Genomic DNA, 23,127 nt, shown 5'->3' with positions numbered 1-23,127 from the left:
AGGCTGGGAATCCCATCAGGTCCACAAGCATAACATCTGGCTTTCTGTCAAGTTTATCCTTTAGAACCCAACCTCAACTGAAACCTTGTTACATCAGCTTTTAAGTGATGTGGAAATAACTTTCCTCTCCTACCCATTGTGACCCCATCTCTGTAGCCAATTTTCCTGTCAAAGCTGAGGCAAGTATGGAGGGAGTCTCCTGCATGTCTATTTCCCTTTTTTATCCCACTATGGCAAGGAAAAATATTATTCCTTTCTTTAAAGGGAAATATGATCCCTTTGGGATTTTCTCCACAGACACTCTACACTCAGTTCAACCTCACATGTGTTTCATTGCCCATGCAATGGACATTCTAACACTCATTTGGGTTCTGTTGGGTCTCTGGGCATCAACCTGTTGGCATTAATTTTCCTCAGGAGACACACACACACACAAAAAATATCTATTCATTCTAGAATCCATACACAGAGACCAAAGAAACACCTTAAAGAGGCCAGATGACGATATCGAATCCCCTGGAGCTGGAGTTGCAGGCTATTGTTGGCTGCCGGACACGAATGCTACAAACTGAACCCAGGTCCTTTGCAAGAGCAATGAAGTCTTCTTAAGCACTGACCCATTTCTTCAGCCTCAGATATTTTTGCTAATAATCAACGTTGTTAGATATATTTCACACCTGCGGGCTTTCCACCAGTGTATTTAGAATATTTTGAGAGTTGACTTGTTTGCTTGAACTATGTACGTCTCCCTTTCTCTCATGACTATACTACTTAAAAAATACCTTGATTGAAAAGAAAATAGACTAAATAATGAAGAAATAATAAGTAAAATGCTAAAAAAGATTTGCCTGAGCCAAGCATCCTGGTATTGTGACGAGGCATTGTATTTTAGTAATTTAGCAATGATTAGAGAACTGTGGTTTATTTTAAAAAAAGACAAAAATTATTCACGAAATAATTTAAAGTTTCATATGCTTTTATATGAAAGATGTTTTGTAGTCTCTATTTTGACATCAAATTAGGAACTATGTATTCAAATTTAATTTTATAAAATACATAAGTTATGTGTAAGCCTAACTGTTAAGCTGTGTAATAAAAATCACAGACTGCGATGACATTTAAAATATAAAGATTTATTTCTCACTCAAGCTTTGTGGTCTCCTTGATTTCAGGTAATCTAAGATGAGCTTGAAGATACTTGGTTCCAGCCAACAACTTCGGCTGAAATCTTTTTTGTATCTTATCTTCAGAGCCTGGCACACAATCTTTACAAAGACTAGTGTCTCTCTGAGATAAACGCAAAATTACATTTTATTTTGTCACATATTATGTACTTCAGAAGCTAGACATGTTTATATATTGCTGAGCAATGTGTACTTGGAGAATGTAAAAGTTAATTGAGGTAGAAGATGAACCCATATCCATTTTCTGTTTGGGATCTTGGAATGAGTAAGGAGAGTGAGGGAAGTAAATAGCCTCATTCATTTGTCACTCTCTGTTCCTTGATTGTGGGAACAGTATGACCAGCTGCCTCACACCCCTGCTGCCTTGACTTCCTCACAGAATAAACTGTACCTGAAATATGTGTGAAAATAAATGTTTTCTTTGCTAAGTTGTCAAGATGTCTTGTCCCTTTTTACAGTTCCCACTATTTACCAGCAAATTTCATGATTTCCTTCCTCCACAACCTCTCCAGCATGTGTTGTCATTTGAGTTTTTGATCTTAGCCATTCTGATGGGTGTAAGGTGAAAAGATCATCCTGAGTGAGCTATTCCAGAAGCAGAAAGACACACACAGTATATACTCACTCATATAGACATATAATATAGGATAAACCTTCTAAAATCTGTACACCTAAAGAAATTAATCAAGAGGGAGGACTCTGGCTAAAATGCTCAATCCCCATCCAGAAAGGCAAAGAGGATGGACATCAAAAGAAGGAGAAAACAAGGAACAAGTCAGGAGTCTGCCACAGAGGGCCTCTGAAAGGCTCTGCCCTGCAGACTGTCAAAGCAGATACTGAGATTCATGGCCAACTTTGGGCAGAGTGAAGGGAATCTTATGAAAGAAGTGGGAAATAGTAAGATCTGGAGAGGACAGGAGCTACACAAGGAGAACAACAGAACCAAAAAATCTGAGCACAGGGGTCTTTCCTGAGACTGATACTCCAACCAAGTACCATGCATGGAGATAACCTAGAACCCCTGCACAGATGTAGCCCATGGCAGTTCAGTGTCCAAGTGGGTTCCATAGTAATGGGAAGAAGGACTGCCTCTGACATAAACTGATTGGCCTGCTCTTTGATCACCTTCCCCTGAAAGGGGGAGCAGCCTTACCAGGCCACAGAGGAAGACAATGCAGTCACTCCTGATGAGACCTGATAGACTAGGATCAGAAGGAAGGAAAAGAAGACCTCCCCATCAGTGTACTTGGGGAGAGGCATGTGTGGAGAAGCCGGAAGAAGGGAGGGATTGGGAGGGGAGGAGGGAGGGAGCTACAGGTGGGATACAAAGTGAATAAAGTGTAATTAATAAAAAAATTTTTAAATATGTCTTATCTCAGGATCAGGAGAAGAAAATAAGACAGAGAATATGCAATGGAGTATAAAACAACTTATCAGTAGATTCAGAATGGAACAAGACGCAAAGACAAAACAAAACTTTATAAAATCCCCATCATTTCATAATGAACCTTACAGCAATTGAACCTGAAAAGAGTAATGTTGGGTGTAGCAACATGGATGGAGGTGTCATGGTACTCAGTTCTCTGTAACCACAGTCATTCTCGTTGAGTCATCTAACTTCATTTTGTTAACCCTGGTAGCATTCCATTACTTACTAACTCAGTCAAGCATCTGTCCTTACCTACAAAATATGACAGACAAGACATCTTATTCATAGGGCAACTCAAGCACACTTGTAAAAGCTTTTAAGAGACATGTTTTGGGCCATAAATACTCCCTAAGTCTTCAGTACTTAAAGCATCATAGTCTCATCAAATATAGCAACAAACTAACTTCTATGAAGAATCAAGTCCTAGGAAACAGTCTTCTTTTAACCTGTAAGATAGTTATTGTTTCATAAAATTCAGATATCAAAAATTAATCTAGTTTAACTAATTCACCCTATATCAAATAGATGAGAATTCTAAAGAAGTAGTTTTTTTTTAAATTTTGTATCTTCCATATATAGACAGTAAATGTTCTAGCTACTGAATTCTATTTGTAAAAATTAACATTTTTATTCTTAGTGCTCAAAATGCTCAATCTCTTCCCCTCATGTGTTCTTCTACACACACATACGTAAAAGCCATCTTCTATGGAAGTGGAGACAATTGGATTGCAAAGGCCACATTCTAGCAATAAAACTTTCAGCCCCTTATCATTTGGTGCCAGATAAATAATGTCCATTCTTGTAAAAAGATGAAGAAACTGAAAACCTTTCCTTCCAAAGTCTCTCTCTTTCTCTCTCTCCCTCTCTCTCTCTCTCTCTCTCTCTCTCTCTCTCTCCCCATCTCCCTCTAACAGAATGCCTCAGATTGGGTAATCTGTAAGGGAAGAGGCTGATATTCATTTGTGACTCTGTATTATGGGAGTCCAGTGACAAAGAGAAGAGCAAAGCATGTGCTCCCCAAAGAACTAGTAAAAATCCACTTTCATGAGAAAGGCTGTAGTGGTGTTGAATGAAAATGTCTTTCTAGTAAGCAATCACTCTGTACATATAGAGACAAGAAACACATAAAGAAAAACCTCTTTAATTACAAGGCACAACTGGCTCTGGCTAACTCACAAATGGAACCAGCTTTGAAAAAAAGAATTTACCAGCCTTTATAGAACTTAGGCTTATCCATCTCATATATGCTGACATAGTTAAATCTCTTCAGGTCCCAGACCCAGGTTACACTTTGAACAATTTCTTTTTGTTTTCATGTTATATTTATCCACTCTACATTCCAATATCCCCCCCCCCGCCTCTACTCCCAGTCCCACCTTCCCACATTCCTCTCCTCTTCCCTTCTCCTCAGAAAATGGGAGCTCCCCTTACCAACCCACCCCAGCACATCAAGTCTCCTCAGGACCGAGTGCATCCTCTTCCACTGAGGCCAGGCAAGGCAGCCCCACCAGGGGGAAGTGATCTAAAAGCAGGCAACAGAGTCCAAGTCAGAGAGAGCACTTTCTAGTGGACCTACCTTAAGACCAAGCTGCTCACAGGTTACATTTGTATAGGGCACCTAGGTTCAGTCCGTGCATGCTTTTTGGTTGGTGCTTCAGCCTCTGTAAGCCCCAGTGGACCTAAGTTAGTTGACTCTGTTGGTTCTCTTGTGGCGATACTATCCCTTCTGGGTCCTTCTATGTTTCTCACTAGTCTCACTCTTCCCAAGCTCTAGCTAATGTTTGGTTGTGAGTCCCAGCATAAACTTTCCTCTTAGCATTGCTTCCATTGTGTCACATGAGTTTGGGTATACTGTGCCTTCATTTTTATTGAATTTTAGGATGTCTTTGCTTTCTTTCTTTATTTCTTCCCTAACCCAGTGGTCATTGAGTAGAGAACTGTTCAGTTTCCGTGAGTGTGTAGTCCTTTTGTTATTTCTGTTGTTGTTGAGGTCCAGCTTTGATCCATGGTGATGTGATAAAATACAAAGGGTTATTTCAATTTTCTTATATTGGTCTACAAGGCGAGTATAGGACAATCAAGGCTACACAGAAATCTCAAAAAACCAAAAAGAAGGAAGGAAAAAAAGAAAGAGAGAAGGAAGGAAGGAAGGAAAGAAGGAAGGAATTGAAATGATCTCATACTAGCAACCAACAGCACACCTGAAAGCTCTAGGGGGAAAAAAAGAAGCAACCACTTTGAATAATTTAAGCAGAGACAGGAGACTGCTGGTTTGGCCACTTGGGCAGATATGAGACTTGCACACACACACACACACACACACACACACACACACACACACAAACACACACACACAAACACGAGTACTGTCAGGACTATTTTTAAGTATTCCGCTCTGCTTCTGCTTCTGCTTCTGCTTCTGCTTCTGCTTCTGCTTCTGCTTCTGCTTGTTTTTGTTCTTGTTCTTCTTGTTGTTGTTCTTTTTCAAAATTGATACCAGTCCAAGGGAATTCTCCTTTTTTCTGAGGCTTTTGTAGAAAAAGAGGAGGACAGGAGGATGGTAGGGTGGGGGTGGATATAGGGTAGGAGGTTGGGGGGAGACTGGGAGAAAAGAAGGAAGGGGAGGCTTAAAAAGTAGAAAAAAAAACTGATGTGGGTGTTATCCCCAAGTAGGCATAGCAAGCTACCAGTGGCTATCACCCGCTAGCATCCTGAATGCAGCCTTGCTCACATGGCTCATTACAGAAACTTAAACAGTAAATCCAAGCCTACAAGTTGTTTTTCTGCCAGGCTCCAGGCTCCAGGCTCTCTGGTGGTTGATTTGAATTTTTATGAGGAGGAAGCCATTATCTAACTAGAATTTTGCAACCTTGAGAATTACAATGCCATAACTGTGAGCCACACCTGGGACATCTTGAACCGCATGGCCTCACAGTTAAGAGACATTGGACTCTTAAATTCGTTGAAACGGCTAAAGACTGTGGCAACTCTAAAGTTAGACCGAGTGCATCTTATGTTATAACATGGTCATGAAACTATGCGGACAATGTGAGGAAAGTGTGGCTTAAAGGGTTTGGGTGTCAAGTTACAAAGGGGTGGAGTTGTGGTGGCGAGTGTCAGCCATTAACTTTACAGGATCTAGACCAACTAGAGAGAGCAGCCTCTGGCCATGCTTCTTAGTTTGATTGCATTGCTGGAAATTGGGCCGTGGGTGGAATCCTGGGCTGTATGTCTGGAACTGAGTAGCAATATGCATCCACTGACATCTGACTCCTAACTGTGGATGCAGTGTGACCAGCTGCCTCAAGCTCCTGCTGTCTTGACTTCCCTCTATAATCACTGAGCCACAATGGGATCTTACCCCCTCAGCTTTCTTTTGTCGGGCACGAAAGATAACAGAAAAAGAAATTAAGGTAATAACAGGATGGTGTGTTCTGGATTCTAAGAGCCAGAGGACCAGGATGTCTGCTGTAAGGTAGCGTCATCTATATATAACAGAGAGTCACAACAGATGAACTCTCAACAGTATGATTTCCAAAGCAGACGTGGGGAATCTCAGAAAGCCCTTAGATGAGGCTCTTCAGGCTAATGAAGGAGGGAGAATTGGTCTTCTATGGGGATGAGGCCACTAAAAGGTTATCTAATCCTTAGTGTTCAGCCCTAAACACATATATACATGAGCAACACTAAATGGACTCATTAGCATATATTTGTATATACATATGTACACGTATATACGTATATGTGTGCATCATGGTAATAATTAGAGGTCATGAGAGACAGTTGGTGATCAAGGAGAAGCAGGAGTAGGGAGAATACGAGGTAGAAATGATGTAGATATAGTATTTATATATAAAATTCTCAAAAAAATTAAAATAAATATTAAAAATTAAGAAAAAACTCACCAAACTCATAAATAAAACCAGAACCCTGAAACCAAAAGCAGATAGAACGCAACAAAAAAATAAAACTATATGCCAAGTTTTCTAATAAACACAGATGAAAAATCTCATCAAGATATTTGCAAACTAAATTCAACATCATGTTACAAATATTATAGAACATGACCATGTTGGTTTCTGTTAGGGTCCAGAGGAAGCAGCACAAACCATTCAGACACCGATCTTAGTTAGATATGGATGGTTTATTGAATGCAACACCCTGAGTGACCATGGTCAGGGACACAGTGGACTCTAGAGCCAAACTGTGACCTCGATCTCTTCTTAGGGCTATCTTTTTATAGGAAGCCCAAGCGCAGAAGACAAGAGGATGGCAGTAATACATTGTAACACATGTATTGGCTAATTAGACAAAGTATTATCAGCTAACCTTTAAGTTGGTTGGTCCCAAGTGAGGTAAGTTAGATAGTTCAGACTCGTTACTTTCACTAACTAGACAAACAGTTCTAGCTAACCTTGAAAGTGTACTTAGCATCTGGGGTCGGCTATGCTATGGTTGGGGAATTTTTTTTTTTTTCAATGCAGTTTATTCAGGAACATTGAACAATCCTCGGACCCCGGGGAAAGCCAGCCCACAGCTTAAATAGCCTCTGGGTAGCCAACCCAGGCGTGCCACGGGGGCAATGCAGATAGGTCCACATACATGGAAGCAAGCCAGATCCTCGGCCTTAGCCAAATGTGGAGTTGTTCGTGACAGAGAGCACTCACCATCGGGAAGGTGGAAGGCAGAAACCAGCTCCATCTTTAAGGCATAGCATTCCGCAGCTCTCTACAGTTCCCCCTTTTTGTTTTAGACGCATCAGGCAAGAGTAGAGGTCTGATCTCTGATATTAGAAATAAATTGGGACTTTGTACAGATGTTCATTTAGGTGTCATCCACCTAAAGAGCATCAGACCCGAACAGTGTGATGCAGCCATGATCATTCAGGCCTTTACAGCCATTGAAGCAGGACATTCTCCCCAAGCATGGTTGGCTACCATAAAAAGCTAAAATGATAAGCTCAGGATGCGAGGCTAAGCACTGCACTCAGGGTCAGCCGCTTTGGACCCAGAGAAGAGCATGTCTGATTGCATGCGGGTTGATGCCCCAGGTCCCGCCTCTGGTTGGGGAATTTTTATGAACAACCAGGTCACGGAGTTTCTCGTTGAACATAAACATAGTTTATGGTTAACCTAACCTTATACAGAGATTCTTTTAAGTCAGCAATGAGCTGAGATGATGTGGCTGGTAGGTTTGAAATAAAAATGGCTATAGTATGCTACCGAAAAGGAGTAGGCTTCAACAGTTTCATTTCAGTGATGCAAGGATGATTAAGTATGCACAAGCCAATGAATGTAACAAAGTGCACAAACAGGCCTTAAAGCAATCTCATGACTGCCTCAAAAGATGTAAAGAAAGCTTTGGACAAAGTTCAACGTTCTGTTTTGTTTTGTTTTATTTTGTTTCTCAAGACAGGGTTTTTCTGTGTAGCCTTGGTTGTCCTGGACTCACTTTGTAGACCAGGCAGTCTCCAAACTCACAGAGCTCTGCCTGCCTTTTTCTCCCTGAGTGCTGACGTTACAGGTGTGTGCCACTGTGCCCAGCTAAATCCAACATTCTTTAACAATAATGGCCCTGGAGAAAGGGAAGGATGGGGAAGAAGCAGAGACTGAGAGAGATACAGAGACACAGAGACAGAATATAAGAAACATGCTCAGCATAATAAAGGCCTACAACCAACATTATCCTAAATGGTAAAACACTGAAAGCATTTCATCTAAAAATGGGAGACAAGATTGTCCTTTCAACTGTTATTCAACATAATGTTTGGAGTCTTAGCCAGAAAAAAGACAAATAGATATATGTTTCTCCAAATCTTCTTTCTCTTTTAACAGTTATGAGCCATTTTTCTTCAACTACAATATGCCACACATATCCAATAACTCAGCTCTGATTTTCTTTACTTTCTTATGTACTTCATTTTGCTCACATATATACATATGTATATGTGTATATATGTATATGTGTATACATGTAGATATTTAAGAGTCTGCTCATTTTTCTTGTCTTTTATCAGTTCAAACACATTTCCAGAAAGGTTGAGAATTTGCACTTAGCCATAACCACATGCCTGTTAGTTTCATTTCTGAGCAAGTGTCCAGCTTTCTCTGATGACAGGCAGCTTTAGCTTCACAATTTGAGGTAAGCATCCTGCCCACCTCTCTCTGTCTTACCGCAAAGGGCACATTTGCTTCAGTGGTGAGCACAGGAAGAACATAATGTGCCAGGAGGGTAGAGGCCATTTGTTTCATCTTGGTGGTTAATCTCAACTAATAGGGGAGAGTTATAGTTTGTTTGTTGGTGGTTTTCCTCAAGTGGCCTGCACCTAGGCTGTCCACAAAGCACAGCACCTTGAACAGATAATTATGTCCCACAATGCTTTATGCTACTTGATGAGCTGGGTTGTACAGCTCCTATTCTCTGAGGAACAGAGGAGGGGGGATGGGGAAAGAGATTGGGAGGGTGGGATTGGGGAGAGAGGAGAGATGGGGCTACAATCAGGATGTAAAGTGAATAAATAAAGTAAGTAAAAAGAGAAGAAAGTGGCAATAGTGGGGACCATGAAGTCACTAGCCTTGGGAAATGAGCTGGCTATGTTTCCAGTACCAGGCATGACTTCCCTCCTCTTGAGTAAGTCTTACATCTAATTTTATAGCTGTTATCTGCTGCCAAGATATGACTGTCACTGTTGGGTCCTTAGGTTATTGTTGTGGTTCATATTTAAGGGAACTTTGAGGAAGAGAGGGCAGAAAGACTGTAACAGCTAGAGGACCAGCAAAGCTGCTCTGATATTGTATCCCCTAGAAATGACAGGTCGCTTTCATCATGACATCTCAGCAATATGGCTGCCTAGAGAGGACCTGAACAAGTATTGCATTTAACAGCAATGCAACGGGGAAATTTCTTGGTGCCCTGCGATTGACAAAGAACTGCAGGAACCAAAGGAATGATGAAATAAGAGGAAAATAATCTTCCTCAGGAACGAGTTCTCTAATTGACTATTCAGTACCAAGTGGCCAGTCCTGAAATCAGATACAAGTAGCACTAAAGAAAATTATCTAGTTGTAGTTATATATTTATTCATATATGTAATATTAGATAGATGATATGTGGATAGAAAGATACATAGATAATATATAGGTAACACTTGAAGAATAACAATTAAAGAAACAAAGGTAAAGAAAAAACATGAATTTAAGAGGAAATAGGGGAAACCTTGGAACATGGGAGGGGTTGAAGTAAAGGAAGGGAAAGAGGTAACAAAGTAATTATATTTTTACTTAAGTTTAAAAATAAAATGTCTTTTAAACATTACATTTTAAAATTTCTAGGTATACGTGTGTTTTTCCTGCATGTGTATGTGTATGTGCCTCATAGAGTTTCCTGATGTGTGCAGAGGCCAGAAGAGGTTGACAGTTTCTTAGGGCTGGAGTTATGGGCTTCACAATATGGGTGCTGAGAATTAATCCAAAGTCCTTTGCAAAGTACTCTCAATTGCAGAGCCATCTCTGCAGCACAACAAAACAGCAAACAATAAAAATGATGTCACCAAATTTTGTTTCTTCAGTTGTGGCTTCCTGGCTCTTGGCCATGTGCTTAATACATATTTAAGATTTTCCTACAACAAAACCCAGAGTGGTAACTAAAATTGAACCAACTATCTAAGGCATGCTAGGAATACTTGACAGCTTTATGCATACACAGAAGTCCTGTACGTTTTTATTTTGTTATTTGTAATGTTTCCCATACCACACAGGTGTGCTTCGTATTTCCTCGCAAATGTTTTGCCATTATTCCATTATTAATAATTGCACATTTAACGAAATGGTTGTTTCTGTCAACCATTCATCTTTAAGAATACAATAACGTTTGTAAATTAATGGTACCCTGTTATGCTACCACTAGTCCTACAATAGTGACCTACTATATAATAACCTATTAGCTTGTTTTTATTTTCTATGCACATAAACATATCATCAACCCTTATGAGGTTATTACTATGTATTCATTTTCTATTTTCATATGTATGCATATAGCATATATGTGTGCATGTGTGTGTTTGGTCAAGAAAAATAGTTCCCATGGTTCCCACCTACACAGTGCAACAGATTTTATTCCGTTCAAATGAGCCAAAGCTTATGCACAGGTTGAGTAAAGCATTGAATATTTTATCTTTTATTTAACTTCAAACAGAGATTGAAAACTATGTTTTATATATTTTCACTTTTGATCCCCAGCTTATATAATTCTACCATTTATTTTTTTTCAAAACTCCGTGCTATTTCATAGCATTATAAAAGTCCTAAAATGTTCCTAGGACTTGATATTTATTCACAAACCTCATTAACCAAATAAGGCAAATTGTGTGCGCGCAGAAAATGCAGAAGTGCTGTGGCTTTGAGGTGTGTCTTCACAGGAAGACGAGACTAATCTCTACCAAATCAGTCTCAGAGAGAGAAGTCACCTAGACACCCCTATTTTCAGTTCCATATCTTTGCTGGGGACAAGGCCACCATTTCTAGTTGAGTACCAGGCTTTGATTCACAAGAAACAGGACCTCTCTGCTCTGCTCAGGTCTGTGAGTGTACGTGCTTAGGCATGTGTTTCTAATAAATGTTTTCCACGAAATGAGAGTTGAATGTCAAGTTAAAAGAGTTCTATAACTGTTTACACTGTCGGATAATTCTAGCTTACATGTTTGAGTAGAGCTGCTGAAGGCAAAGAGTGCTTCTCTTGTCTTAGGTTTAAGGATACTCTGTATCACTATATCTGGTGTCCATAATCAAGACCCGCATATTGAAGAGTAAGAATTTGTGTTGCTGAGATAATAAGCCCTCCATCTAAGATATGTTTGAGGGGTTGAAAGGCTGAAGTTTGAATAAGAATTCTCACACAAATGAACTAATCTTATGGAAGGTGGTTTTATTTCTGCTTCTGAAATAGCATAACTGCACATTCATGAAGAGACAAGTTATATTCATTTATCAACTTATCAAATCAAATGTGGAAAGTGCTCATTTTAAAGTCCAAGTACTATTTATTAAACAGCTATGCTCTGTGAGCACTGTCAGATGATGTAAAATGTTACAATATAAACATATATGAAATTGTTGATGAAAATGGTAACATTTTATTGGTGATGATAGAAGTTTTACTAAAAGATAATAAAATGTGCAACAGAAACTCATGTATCTGACATGAGTTTATTTACAAAAAAAAATTGCTCAACACCAAATAAAAACCATAAACAGAAAATTGTATGTGCTGATGTTCAATGTCAGGAAGCCAAATATTTTTCTATTAAATATCTCAATGTAAGCGAATTAAAAATACTTTTTGTATTTTTATGATATTTTGAAACAGTGGGTTTTTATTTTCCAATAAAATGTTAATTGGTTTTCCATTGTCTTGTGTGAGCTCTTATTTCCATTATTTCATATTTAATGAATTTTTTTCTGTATTTTACTTGTCTAATACAAGTATGTAGTCTCACCACAAAGATATCAGAAAAAATCTTTAGACTCTGCCTTGCTTATTCAAGAGTCCTTTGTGCATCACAGAAGTTAGACCAGAGCCAGGAGTGGCAACACATGTCTTCAATCCCAGCACGCAGGAGGCAGAGGCAGGTCACCTCTTGTAAAGCTGATACAAGCCTGGTCTATATAGTAAGTTCTAGGACAGCCAAGGCTGCATAGAAACAGAGTGTCTAAAAAAAAAAGTTAATTAATTAAATAACAAAAGCCAGGACCTGGATCTATTTCTGAAGTGAATGTGTCATAATCATCACACGATGGCATTGATTCGTGATCGAAAGTTTCAGCACAGCCCAGGTATGTAGTGCGCATGTGAATCTATGAGCCTGTTTTGTGATGCTAACATATCCAACATCGATGCAAAGCAATGTGAGGCACAGGAGGCCTCTTACTGCTATTCTCATTATTTGCATTTCATGTTATGTTTATATTGTATTTAAATTGTAGTTTTTGAGGATGTGCAAAGATATTTTCCCTTTACCACCTAACTACTGTAAAGTCATTTATAACATAGGAGAGCTTGAAATAATGACAGGGAAGGAGGACTTGGAGTCAGAGGAACTGGGTTCTAATCAAATATTTCCAGCTTTCCATCTTTAAATTGGGGCAGTCCATGGTCTCTATACATTTTCATTTCTTTTTGTACCAATAGAAAAATAAAACATGCCGGATTTACCTTAGTGCAATTCTAGACTCTGAAACTCATGGAATATAGAATTTGAAAGTGCTTCTTATTCTAAAAATGTTATGAATTTCTCATACTTGCTAACATTAAATAGTGAATATTTAATAATATTAAATGGTGAATATTTTTTGAAATTCAAATTTTTCACCCAATATAATAACTAATACTCTTTTCTTCAGGTCTAGTAATTGAACTATATGCAAGAAATGTTTAAGGGTAAATTTAAGCCTAAAATAAAGTAGATAATGTCTTTTCATTTATAAAATTATTCAATTAATTATGGAAATTTTAAGAAAAGAACAATATGGTTTTGTTTAACTTGCTTCATTCAAACTCAAGACTGTCATATTTATTCTGAGATTTGGAGTCTACTATTTATGTCTTTATGTGTCTCTAACTTTCATGCAGTTTGGTAAACTACTATTTATTGTTTGTGCAGTTGGAATTATTAATACCAAGTTCATCACATTTCATATAATTGTTATGATGTCCCTAGGATTTTGTAAGATATGTTTTCTTTTCCACACTGTAAGGAGCTGGATGAAGATTTTAAATTACTTCTGCTTACCAATATTACATTCTGAGTGTATGGTGTAATTAATTATATATCTGTCTTCCTCGGCTATTTTTTTCCATTACATAAAGCTCGCTTCAATGTTAGATTTCATTTTATACTATGACCTGGTTTATTTCACAAATCCATACCATTTTTCTAACTCTAATTCTCCAAAGGATGGGCATGGTTATGTTTGTTAAGAAGTGTAAGCATCTTAAAAATGAGATGGCAAAAGCAATGGAAACTCATGCTGCCTCTTAAAAGGATTTTCATGAGAAACACAAGTTGGAAGATAGAAATGTCTTGATCAAATGACACAAAGTCCATGCACTTGTATTAGCTTGAGTTGTTTTCTCCAGAGATGAGCAAATGCCATAATTACAACCTCAAGCCAGCAAAGCAGTATGCTTCTCCAGGACAGCTGAAACAAAGATCTGCACTAATCACCTGCCAGTCCAGAGAAAATGGTAAGTCTTGGGTTACATTTGTGTCCTCATGGTGAGGTGAGGGTGGAAACTGTGTTGCTGTCAGTGACAACCCTTGTTCCTTTTACCTCCCCAGGGAAGTAAGCTGTATTTTCTCTAAGATAATATTAGAAAGTACAATCAAATTGTAGGTAATGATGTAATTTATAATAAGGGCAACTGAAACAAGGATTTGGGGAATCTAACTTTAAGGAAGAATATGTAGAAATAGACTATAGAAAAGAAATTTTAAAAATCATGCAGCTATCTTCTTAAACATGATAGAAGAAATAAATTGTAGCAATATTTAGTAACCTCTCTGAATGGAGTGAAGACAATCTGTACTCAACCATTTTGAGCCTGGGTATTATCAGTATTAAAATTTGTGACAATTTTTTTGAAGGAGAAAACATGAGCCTGGTGAAAGACATTTTATTCATATTTTAAAAATATGAACCATAAAGGGAAGCTTGATGGAATCAACCTGGGAAAAATAAGCCACTCTACCCCTCAGAAGGATCATAAACAAAGTAGAAATAATATTTGAAACATATGTATGCAAAATATAGGACAAGGTATGTTGTCATGCCTTGTCACCAACTCAGAAGTATAGAACAAGCCAGTAACTTGATAAAAACAAGAAAAGTCTCAGAAAAAAATAAAAACTTATGACTTAGACATGAGTTTAAATTTATCATGAAAGGATAAAAAGATTAAAACAAAAATACTGCATACTAAGTTTATAAATTAAAACATGCAAATAATATGTTACTGAGGAAGATGCAACCAAGGAGGGAATTTCATTTATTTGTGCTCCTATAAAATTAGTGCAACTTTTGTGTACTGAAAGTTTCAGTTACTAGAAAATGTAACACGTGTGCCCTTTGTACACTAGTTACCATAAGAGGAAGCTCCCTAAGGAACTCAAAAATGAGTATAAAACATATTATTACTTCTAATGCCCAAAATTAGCATACAATTAAAATGTGCACTGGAAAAATTAAAAGTCTGTTAATAGAATTTATGCAGATATCAATGAAAGCGAACATTAAGTATTTATTCAATTTGACCTCTTTATATGTCAAAATATGACATACCCTAGAATATTCTCCTAAAAAAAGATGCAGAATACTTTACTAATATAGAAATGAATGTTATTAAAACATTGATTATCAAAGTATTCATATCTAGTAACTCTTGTAAAAAAAATTGAGACGTGTGATTTATTTAGGGAGTGAAAAATAGCAGCACAGTCTGTAAGCCCCCCCCCAACTCAGGGTCTGAGGCCACAGGACTGCAAATTTGTGTCAAGCCTGAGGCTACTTTTGAAACTTTGTGTAAAGGAAAAAAAAAAAAACAAGTTTAGAAAACTTGCATAGAAGCAATCATGGGAGTGGATACCATGCTTTTGTACTCTTAGATTTAAGTCACCTGTAGAGTACTTACACTGCTGGGTCTGAGGAAAAGCACTTTGTCTACCTTCTCATAGAGATGCACGCCAGCGTTTATACTAGACAGAAAGCCACCTCAGCTGGCCCCCTAGCCCTCCTTTTGCTCTAACCTTTCCTGTTTTTCTTTGACAGTGTCTCCACTGTTCCTTGTTCGAGTCATTGCTGCAGCCATGGCAATTCGCTTCATTGTTATCACAGTGATGTGGTTTGTTGTTTTTATAACTTGTAAGTGACAAGACAGAGAGTTAATCGAGCAGGTGTACTGCATTACCTTGGTTAGACTTCAGAAGCACACTGGGAGGGGACCAGAGAGATGGCTCAGCCAGGTAAAGGCACTTGCTGTATATGCCTGCAGCCTGAGTTTGATACCCAGATAAGATGGAAGGAAGAACTGACTCCTCAGAGTTGCTCTCTGACCTCCACGCTCACTCCCGGGCACATAGGTGCCCTCATGTACGTACCTGCATGCACACATATGTAGGCACACACACATATTTTAAAAAGTAAGAGAAAGTAGAGAAGCACAAAAACATACAGTAACAGTAGTGAAAGTGTTTTTAACCATAGCTTCAGCAGTCCACAAGCATGCAAGTTACTTTTGTTTACAGTATGTTACTAAGTTTTAACGAGTATAATTATTTTTATAGTGTTATGCAACAATGAAATCCCAGTTTCCTCGAGAGGTGAGTGAATCTTTTTAATGTTAAACACATATTGCAGACAGGTATGCCAAGATTCAATATATATTCAAATGCATTCAAAAGAGAAGAATGTAGTTGGATTTTGTGTGTGGTTCACTGTAAACTTTATTGTTTTTAGCTGTGAAGGCCATGTAATGGGTGGAAGAACCAGTCATGGTACTGCCTTCGTTTAATTCCAGCACTTCACAGGTGGAGATAGGACGATCAGGATTTTACAGTCAACCTTGGCTGTGTAGATAGTTAAAAGCTAAAATGAGTTTTATGAGTCCCTGTGTGGTAAAAATAAGTAAACATATATGATAATTTTTGGTTAATCTTATTACATTTTATTTTGTCATATTTGGTTGTTATGTCTTAGAAGTCTATTCTTTTCTGAGAAACAGAAAGGTGGGGTGAAACTAAGAGGAGTAGGGGAAGGGGAAACTGTTAATCAGACTGCATTTTATGAGAACAGAATCTATTTTCAATAAAAGAAAAGTAGGAAAGAAGAAAAGAAGGGAGGGAAGAAGGAAGGAAACAACAAAGGAAGGAAGAAAAGGTAGAAAATCCTTAGTTTAGGGCCTTTGTTCTCTTTATATTATAATCATTCAATTATCTAGAATTTCAGAGTTGAGACAGGAAAGGTATTGAATTTGACTAGATAAAATCTGCTTCAACAGTCGGGTATGCGTAGAATTAATCTATTCTCTTTCTAGAAGGTTACTGTGGCCCATGCCCTGACAACTGGATATGTCATAGAAACAACTGTTACCAATTTTTTAATGACAACAAAACCTGGAACGAGAGCCAAGCTTCGTGTCTGTCTCAAAATTCCAGCCTTCTGAAGATATACAATAAAGAGGAGCAGGTTGAGCATTTAATTCCATTTGATTCTAAAACAGGAGGAAAGTCACTGGAGCATGAACTTGGAACATACAACAGCCACCAAGGTGTTCTGATACCCACCTAAGACAGCAGTGATAAAAATTAAGAAAGTAGGAGCTAGAGACATAAAGTGACAAAGTGTTTGTTCTGAAAACGTGAGGACCTGAATATGAACTTCACAGCACCCATTAGGCATTGCTGCACACGCCTATAACTCCAGTACCGGGGTCAAAGACAGGTAGATCAAAAAAGCTCCTGGCCAGGCAGCTTAACTGAAAAGGTGACTTCTTGCTTCAGCGAGAAACCATGTTTCAAGATAATAAGGCAGGGAACAAGGAAGGAAGATAGATGCTGTCTTCTTGTCCTAGCTTCTGTGTGCAGGATGAGCAGCTGCACACTCACACGTACACACAGCACACAGCTGCTGACCACTTCCAAAGATAGAAAATTTTAGAGAACAAAAACACATGAACACCTGTAGTTCAATAAGAATTGCTGTGGCCACTGGACAATGCCTCCTTCCCCAAGTGGAAAGTGAGTGGCTTTGGGTTTCTAACATTCTATGCATGTGTTTCATCCGTATTTTTTTTTTTTTTTTTTTGCGGTTTTCTAACAGGAATTCTTAAAGCTGGTGAAGTCATATCACTGGATTGGACTAGTCCATACTGAAGCAAATGGATCCTGGCAGTGGGAAGATGGCTCCTCTCTCTCATCCAACCAGTGAGTCTCACTCCAGCGGGTCTCAAGCTGGGAGTTTGATCAGCTGTCCCTAAGGGCACTCATTTTTCAGTTTCTTTTTCACAATCTGACACATTACCATATTCTAATAGAGTTAGAAAAAATCATTTTGACTCTAAATCTAAAGGGCAGGGAGGGTGGCACAGTAGCCAGCATGAACAACATTAACAAGTGACATAAATCACTACATGCTAAGAACTGAGGCAGATCGATCCAATAGCACATCAATTTTAGAGATATGAGGCTGAAGCACCACATATTTTCTTTTGTACATCCGTGACTAGAATTACGGAGGAAAAATCAACATACAATAAGCCATAACCTTCAACCTTAGAACCCTCTTATCTCTTTTGGGGTTACAGGTGCTTTCAAATACAAAGTAGCTTACTACTAGCTGTAGTCACTCTATTGTCCAGTGGCACAAAGAGAAATAGCAAAGGCATGAGGTCACAGAGATGCTAAATACCTTTGCTTGATCAATACACAGCATTGACACCTATCACATCATGAGGGGATGCCCCCAAACTACATACAATTGTAGTTTCAATTAAAATGAATTCTCTAATGTGTTTGAATTGAGACCCAGAAAGAGCAGTTCCTAATATAAATTTCCTTCCAAGTACCAGCTCTTTGTTCTTATCCCAACGGTATTCTGTATCCTTTTCAATGAGGATAACAGCAGAGCATTGTTCTTTTAGTTTTTAAATTTTACCCTGAAGTGACGTTATCACTTTCTTGAGTCTTCTCTTTCTGACTTTTTCTTAGAAGGAAAAAAAAAAAAAAAAAGCAACTTCATTTGTTAAATTGTTCATGGAATTCCAAATGTCAAGACAGAAGTAAAACACACATATTGACATGCATACACGCATGTGTGCACACATACACCACACCACATTACCACACACACACATCACATACATCACACATGCACACATATGCATGCACACATACCACACACCCATTCATGTGTGTACATACACAGTTATTTATGTGTATGCATGTGTGTTGATATAATGTTCTTTTGAAGTGTATACACCTTACCTTTGTTCATTCAAATGCTGATTTCTCTCCCCCACTCTCTGGTTTCAATCTGGACATTGCATTGTGATACTCAGTCTGAGCATCACCTGTCTCAAGTTTGTGTAAACATGCCAAAATAAAACAACCAGCCACAATGTTGAGCAATGGAGAGGAAGGAGTAAGAGGGAGAGAAGAGGAGCCAGAAGACAGGAAGGAGTGGGAGGGGAGGAGGAGGCAGAAGCTGGGGGAGCAGAGGCTAGAGGAGAAGTCTTGGAATGACTTGGAGAAATGAATCAGACCTAAGATAGCACTAAAAGCAAGTGTAATGTGGGAAATCTAAATGGTAGGAAACTATGCGGGCTTTGAGGTTTACGATGGAGTAGCTCTTGCCCAGCATTGTGTTCTAGGTTAACCAAATAAATCCTAGTCTCTGTGTGGGGATTTGGGTATACAGCTGTTTAGGAATAACCGCAGCTTTACTGAAAGATGTATCAATAGTAAATATTGACGCCAAATACAACACATGTGCATGTGTGTAGAGGGTTTTACAATTACTTTTGTTTCTTTATCATGTAAAATTGTGTATGCAGTCAGCTCTTGGTGTCCATGGGAGACTGGTTCCAAAGCTTTACTCTCCCCACAGATTCTGAATCCCATGAATGGTCATCATCTTTATGCAGAATGCCATAGAATCTGCTTGTGAACCAGGGACAATTCTGCATAATTCAAATCATTTTCGTATGGAGTATAATACCGTGTAGAATGTAAACATTAAGTAAACAGTTCTCACAATGTATTATTTAGGAAAGCAGGACAAGATACAAGGCATATGCTCAGTACAGATGTGGGCTTTGTTTTGAATATTTGTTGTCTGTAGCCAGTTTTATCTGACAATGGTAAACTGTTTGTCTATGGAGGATTCCTTATTTTTACACAAAACACTACAGCACTTGAATTCTAAGTTTAATTCTACATTCATTTCTAATGTAAATACTTATTACTAAGTAAACATTTGAAGCTTTTTTTTTAAATCAGATACATAGAGATATTTGAATTCTGAGGTGATTAATTTCTGACATGAGCACATTAAGAATGACATTTTTCCTTTTATTATCTGAATTGGCTCTGTTTTGCTAAACAGTACTAAAGTCACCTGAAATCTATTGAAATTCCCACATTCAAATTCTATAAAGAAGAGTTCGTGTTTAGATCCTTCCTTAACCAAGTCTGGTTGTAACGTGCCATCCTCTCTGCTCCAGATTAACACTGGTGGAAATGCCGAGCGGATCCTGTGCTCTCTACGCCTCAAGCTTTAAGGCCTACATGGAAGACTGTTCAAACCCGAACACTTACATCTGCATGAAGACGGCAATGTAAAGAGTTCATGAACCATCTCCAACAAGATAAGGGATTGTTCCAGGAGAAACTGGGACTGAAAAAGAAGAGACAAACATAACAGAAACATAAAATAGCAGACCTGTGCCCTCCAGAAACAAATAACAGAACAATTAGATGTAGCCCATGGCAGCTCAGTCTCCAAGTGGTTCTCTAGAAATGGGAACAGGGACTGTCTCTGATATGAACTCAGTGGCTCCCTCTTTGATCACCTCCTCCTGACTGGAAAGCAGCCTTACCATGCCACAGAGAAAGACAATGAAGACAGTCCTGATGAAACTGGATAAGCTAGGGTCAGATGGAAGGGGAGGAGGACCTCCCCTATCAGTGGACATGAGAGGGTTGGAAGGGGATGAGGGAGGAGCTGCAGTGGGGACACAAAGTGAATAAACTGTAATTTATAAATTTTTTAAAAAGATGGATATTCTGTGTCCTGTTAAACAAGGGAAGCCAACTCAGATCATCATGGCTGCCTTTCACACCATTTTCCAATCTAACTAGAATGTGGGGAAGGAGGCAAGGAAGAGCCTAGATTTCAAGATGGAACCAATTCACAGAGGAGCTGTAAGAGTGGGAGACTACAGCCCCACAGCACACTGGGAGTTTAAGCTCCAGCACTGTAGAAAACTGCTGGCTGGGTGGGGCCTCAGCAGGGAACCACAGGGCATTCAGCGCTGTGCCCAGCTGAGTTGCCAATCCGGTGGTTCAGGAAAGCAGGCTGCTGTCTGAGAGGGTCAACAGGAACTGTCTGAGTAAGGCCAAGCAGGACTGCTTTTCAAACTTGACTAACTCATTAGGCTCACCTTATTGATTCTTGTGCCTTCTTGGGACTCTCCTACTCTTTTTTATGTTTTCCAGTTGAGATGGTAGTATCTCTTAAAGGTCAGTCCCACCATTGTGTTTTGGAAGTATGTGGCATGCTTCCCATTACAAGTTACAAACAAACAAACAACAAAAAAAAAAGAGTTTTGACTGTCTCATCCATATCTGACTTTGGACATGTTTAGGTGAGACCTTGTACTTGAAGTTTGAAAGGTGGTGTTGGGGGGAGTTGCCATCTCTGAGGTTTTTAGGGTGGAATGGATATGGTTTGCAATTGAGCAGACAGATTTCTGGGGCCATGGGTGTAATGTCATATACTGAATGTTTGTGCACGCTATAATTTCATATTTGAAATTCTAACTCCCCGTATTATTTAAAGTATTTAAACTAAATTTGGAGACAGGCATAACTATTGTATTTCTTTTTTTGGTTTGTTTTTAATATATTTATTCATTTTTTCACTTTACAGTCAAACTAACATAGTAAAATTGACTATCTTACCAAAAGCAATTTACAGATTCAGTGCAATCCCCGTCAAAATTCCAACACAGTTCTTTACAGACCTTGAATTATATTATTACATTATTATATTATTATAAGATGAAAATCTAAATAGCATAGAGTCATTTCTTACACCTCCCAAAGTCTGATATTAAATGCGCAACATAATGTCTTAAAGGTTGTAAGGGTGAAGTCTTTGTAGGTGAGATTGTGTCTTAAGAAAATAGCCACAGAGACTTCTCTCTCTTCTTTTTGCTTCAAGAGAATACAGGAAGATTCTGATATACCACCTACAAGATGCTTTCACCAAAACCCAACAGCTGTTGTTACCAACATCATGGCTTCCAAGGCTTCGTAACTGTGGGAAATGAATTTGTTGTTTACAGCTTGGTCGGTGATGTTTTATAATAGTACCCCAAAGAATCTGAGAACAGAAGGGAAGATAACTAGATGTTAGATCTTACTGAAAATTTAAAAGGGGAGCTGGAGAGGTGGCTCAGAGGTTAATTAAAAGATTAAGCCCCGAGTTCAGTTCCCAGAACCTACATTGCGGCTCACAAGGGATCCAATGCCCTCGTCTGGCTTCTGCAGGCACTTGTATGCACATGACGTACATACATACATGAAGACAAGAACTCACACATAAAATGAAAACAAAGTTAAAACAGAAAGCTTTGTGATATTGTTGTGTAATACTTTAAAATACAGAAAATAATTATAAACCAATAAACAAGCTTTAAAAAAATCTCTAGAAGCCAGGCATGGTGGCATATGTATTTAATCCCACCACTAAAGGAAACAGGGGCAGGAGGATCTCTGTGAGTCTAAGGCCAGCCAAGACTACACAGGGAAATCCTGTCCTGAAAAACAAAAACAAAGACAAAAAAAAATGGTATAATACCATATTAAATAAAACTGAATCACAATAGAAAACCAACGGTAGAACCTGATTTTCATCAGAGAGGTCATAACAAACCTGGGAGCCTTAGATTTCTGTTTTGTAGGTGTTTGTAAAGCATCAGAAACACGATCGTCAGCTCCTGAATGAGCGATTTCTCCAAAGGCTATGCGCTTATACAAGGAATAACAAATAAAACCCAGGCTTCAGAAAGTAGTGTGGAAGGATCCTCGCTATCTTGACCTCTAATGAGATGGGGGTTGGGGGGAGGGTGATGAAAACCTCCGTAAGACTCTGTAGCCATGGAAAGTCCTTCCTTTAAGCTTGCAGTCCAGTGTCTGGCTAACAGTATTGGCAGGAGAACCAAGCTGAAGAAGCCCAAGGTATATATCATCCTACCTGCAGCTCTTCATTTTCTACATGTAGTGAATATCCACTGTATAAAGTTGGAAGCACCCAGCAACATTTTAGCTTTTAAGGAGAATAACTTGAACTCATTCCTTACATATTTTTCACACATAGCCCAAAGAGTAAAACCAAATTGCAAAACAGCGATACTGAGAGGGGCAGTTAGTTAGCTCTCTGGCAGTGTTTCAGTATCCAGGAGACCTGGGTGAGGGGTAGTGTTCTGATTCATCGGATAATTAAAGAAAGTTAACCTTAAACTCACAAGAAAAAAAAATGCAGGGCACTCCTGTGTTCCAGACATACAGGAAATTCCTATGTTCGCTTTAAAAATGCAAAAAGCAACCAACAGGATCCCACTTGCTTCCAAGAACTCAATTTAGACAGCCACAGACATAAAAGCCAGACTAGAATGCAAAATAGGATGATACAATAGGTCATAATGGGGGAAATTTTTGCTCTGACGGCAGGGTGAGTAACT

General features: G+C 38.7%; 1 protein-coding gene across 3 annotated transcripts; it reads left to right on the top strand.

Annotated features, from left to right (window-relative positions):
• The first annotated feature begins 11,055 nt into the window (after positions 1 to 11,055).
• Klrk1 (killer cell lectin like receptor K1) lies at positions 11,056 to 20,438 on the top strand. Of its 3 annotated transcripts, none has more exons than XM_060384296.1 (7): positions 11,056 to 11,187; positions 13,747 to 13,854; positions 15,435 to 15,527; positions 15,950 to 15,985; positions 16,699 to 16,850; positions 17,484 to 17,587; positions 19,885 to 20,438. In XM_060384296.1, the coding sequence occupies exons 2-7, from the start codon at positions 13,749 to 13,751 to the stop codon at positions 20,000 to 20,002; spliced, it is 609 nt and encodes a 202-aa protein (XP_060240279.1). In that variant the 5' UTR covers positions 11,056 to 11,187; positions 13,747 to 13,748; the 3' UTR covers positions 20,003 to 20,438. The 3 variants fall into 3 exon arrangements, with proteins under 3 accessions (XP_060240279.1, XP_060240278.1, XP_060240277.1); XM_060384295.1 differs by lacking the exon at positions 11,056 to 11,187 and adding an exon at positions 11,998 to 12,443 and having other exon boundaries at positions 16,702 to 16,850; XM_060384294.1 differs by lacking the exon at positions 11,056 to 11,187 and adding an exon at positions 12,000 to 12,443.
• Positions 20,439 to 23,127: the final 2,689 nt, after the last annotated feature.

The sequence above is a fragment of the Meriones unguiculatus genome, chromosome 5 (genome assembly GCF_030254825.1).
Source record: "Meriones unguiculatus strain TT.TT164.6M chromosome 5, Bangor_MerUng_6.1, whole genome shotgun sequence".
Lineage (NCBI taxonomy): Eukaryota > Metazoa > Chordata > Mammalia > Rodentia > Muridae > Meriones > Meriones unguiculatus.
This window is presented reverse-complemented; position numbering and strand designations above follow the sequence as displayed.

Coding starts and splice junctions, on each gene's coding strand:
- Klrk1 (XM_060384294.1), top strand. CDS start 12,383: ATGTGTCATAATCATCACACGATGGCATTGATTCGTGATCGAAAGTTT. Junction 13,855..15,434: donor CTGCCAGTCCAGAGAAAATG/GTAAGTCTTGGG, acceptor TTTCTTTGACAG/TGTCTCCACTGTTCCTTGTT. Junction 16,851..17,483: donor TATACAATAAAGAGGAGCAG/GTTGAGCATTTA, acceptor GTTTTCTAACAG/GAATTCTTAAAGCTGGTGAA.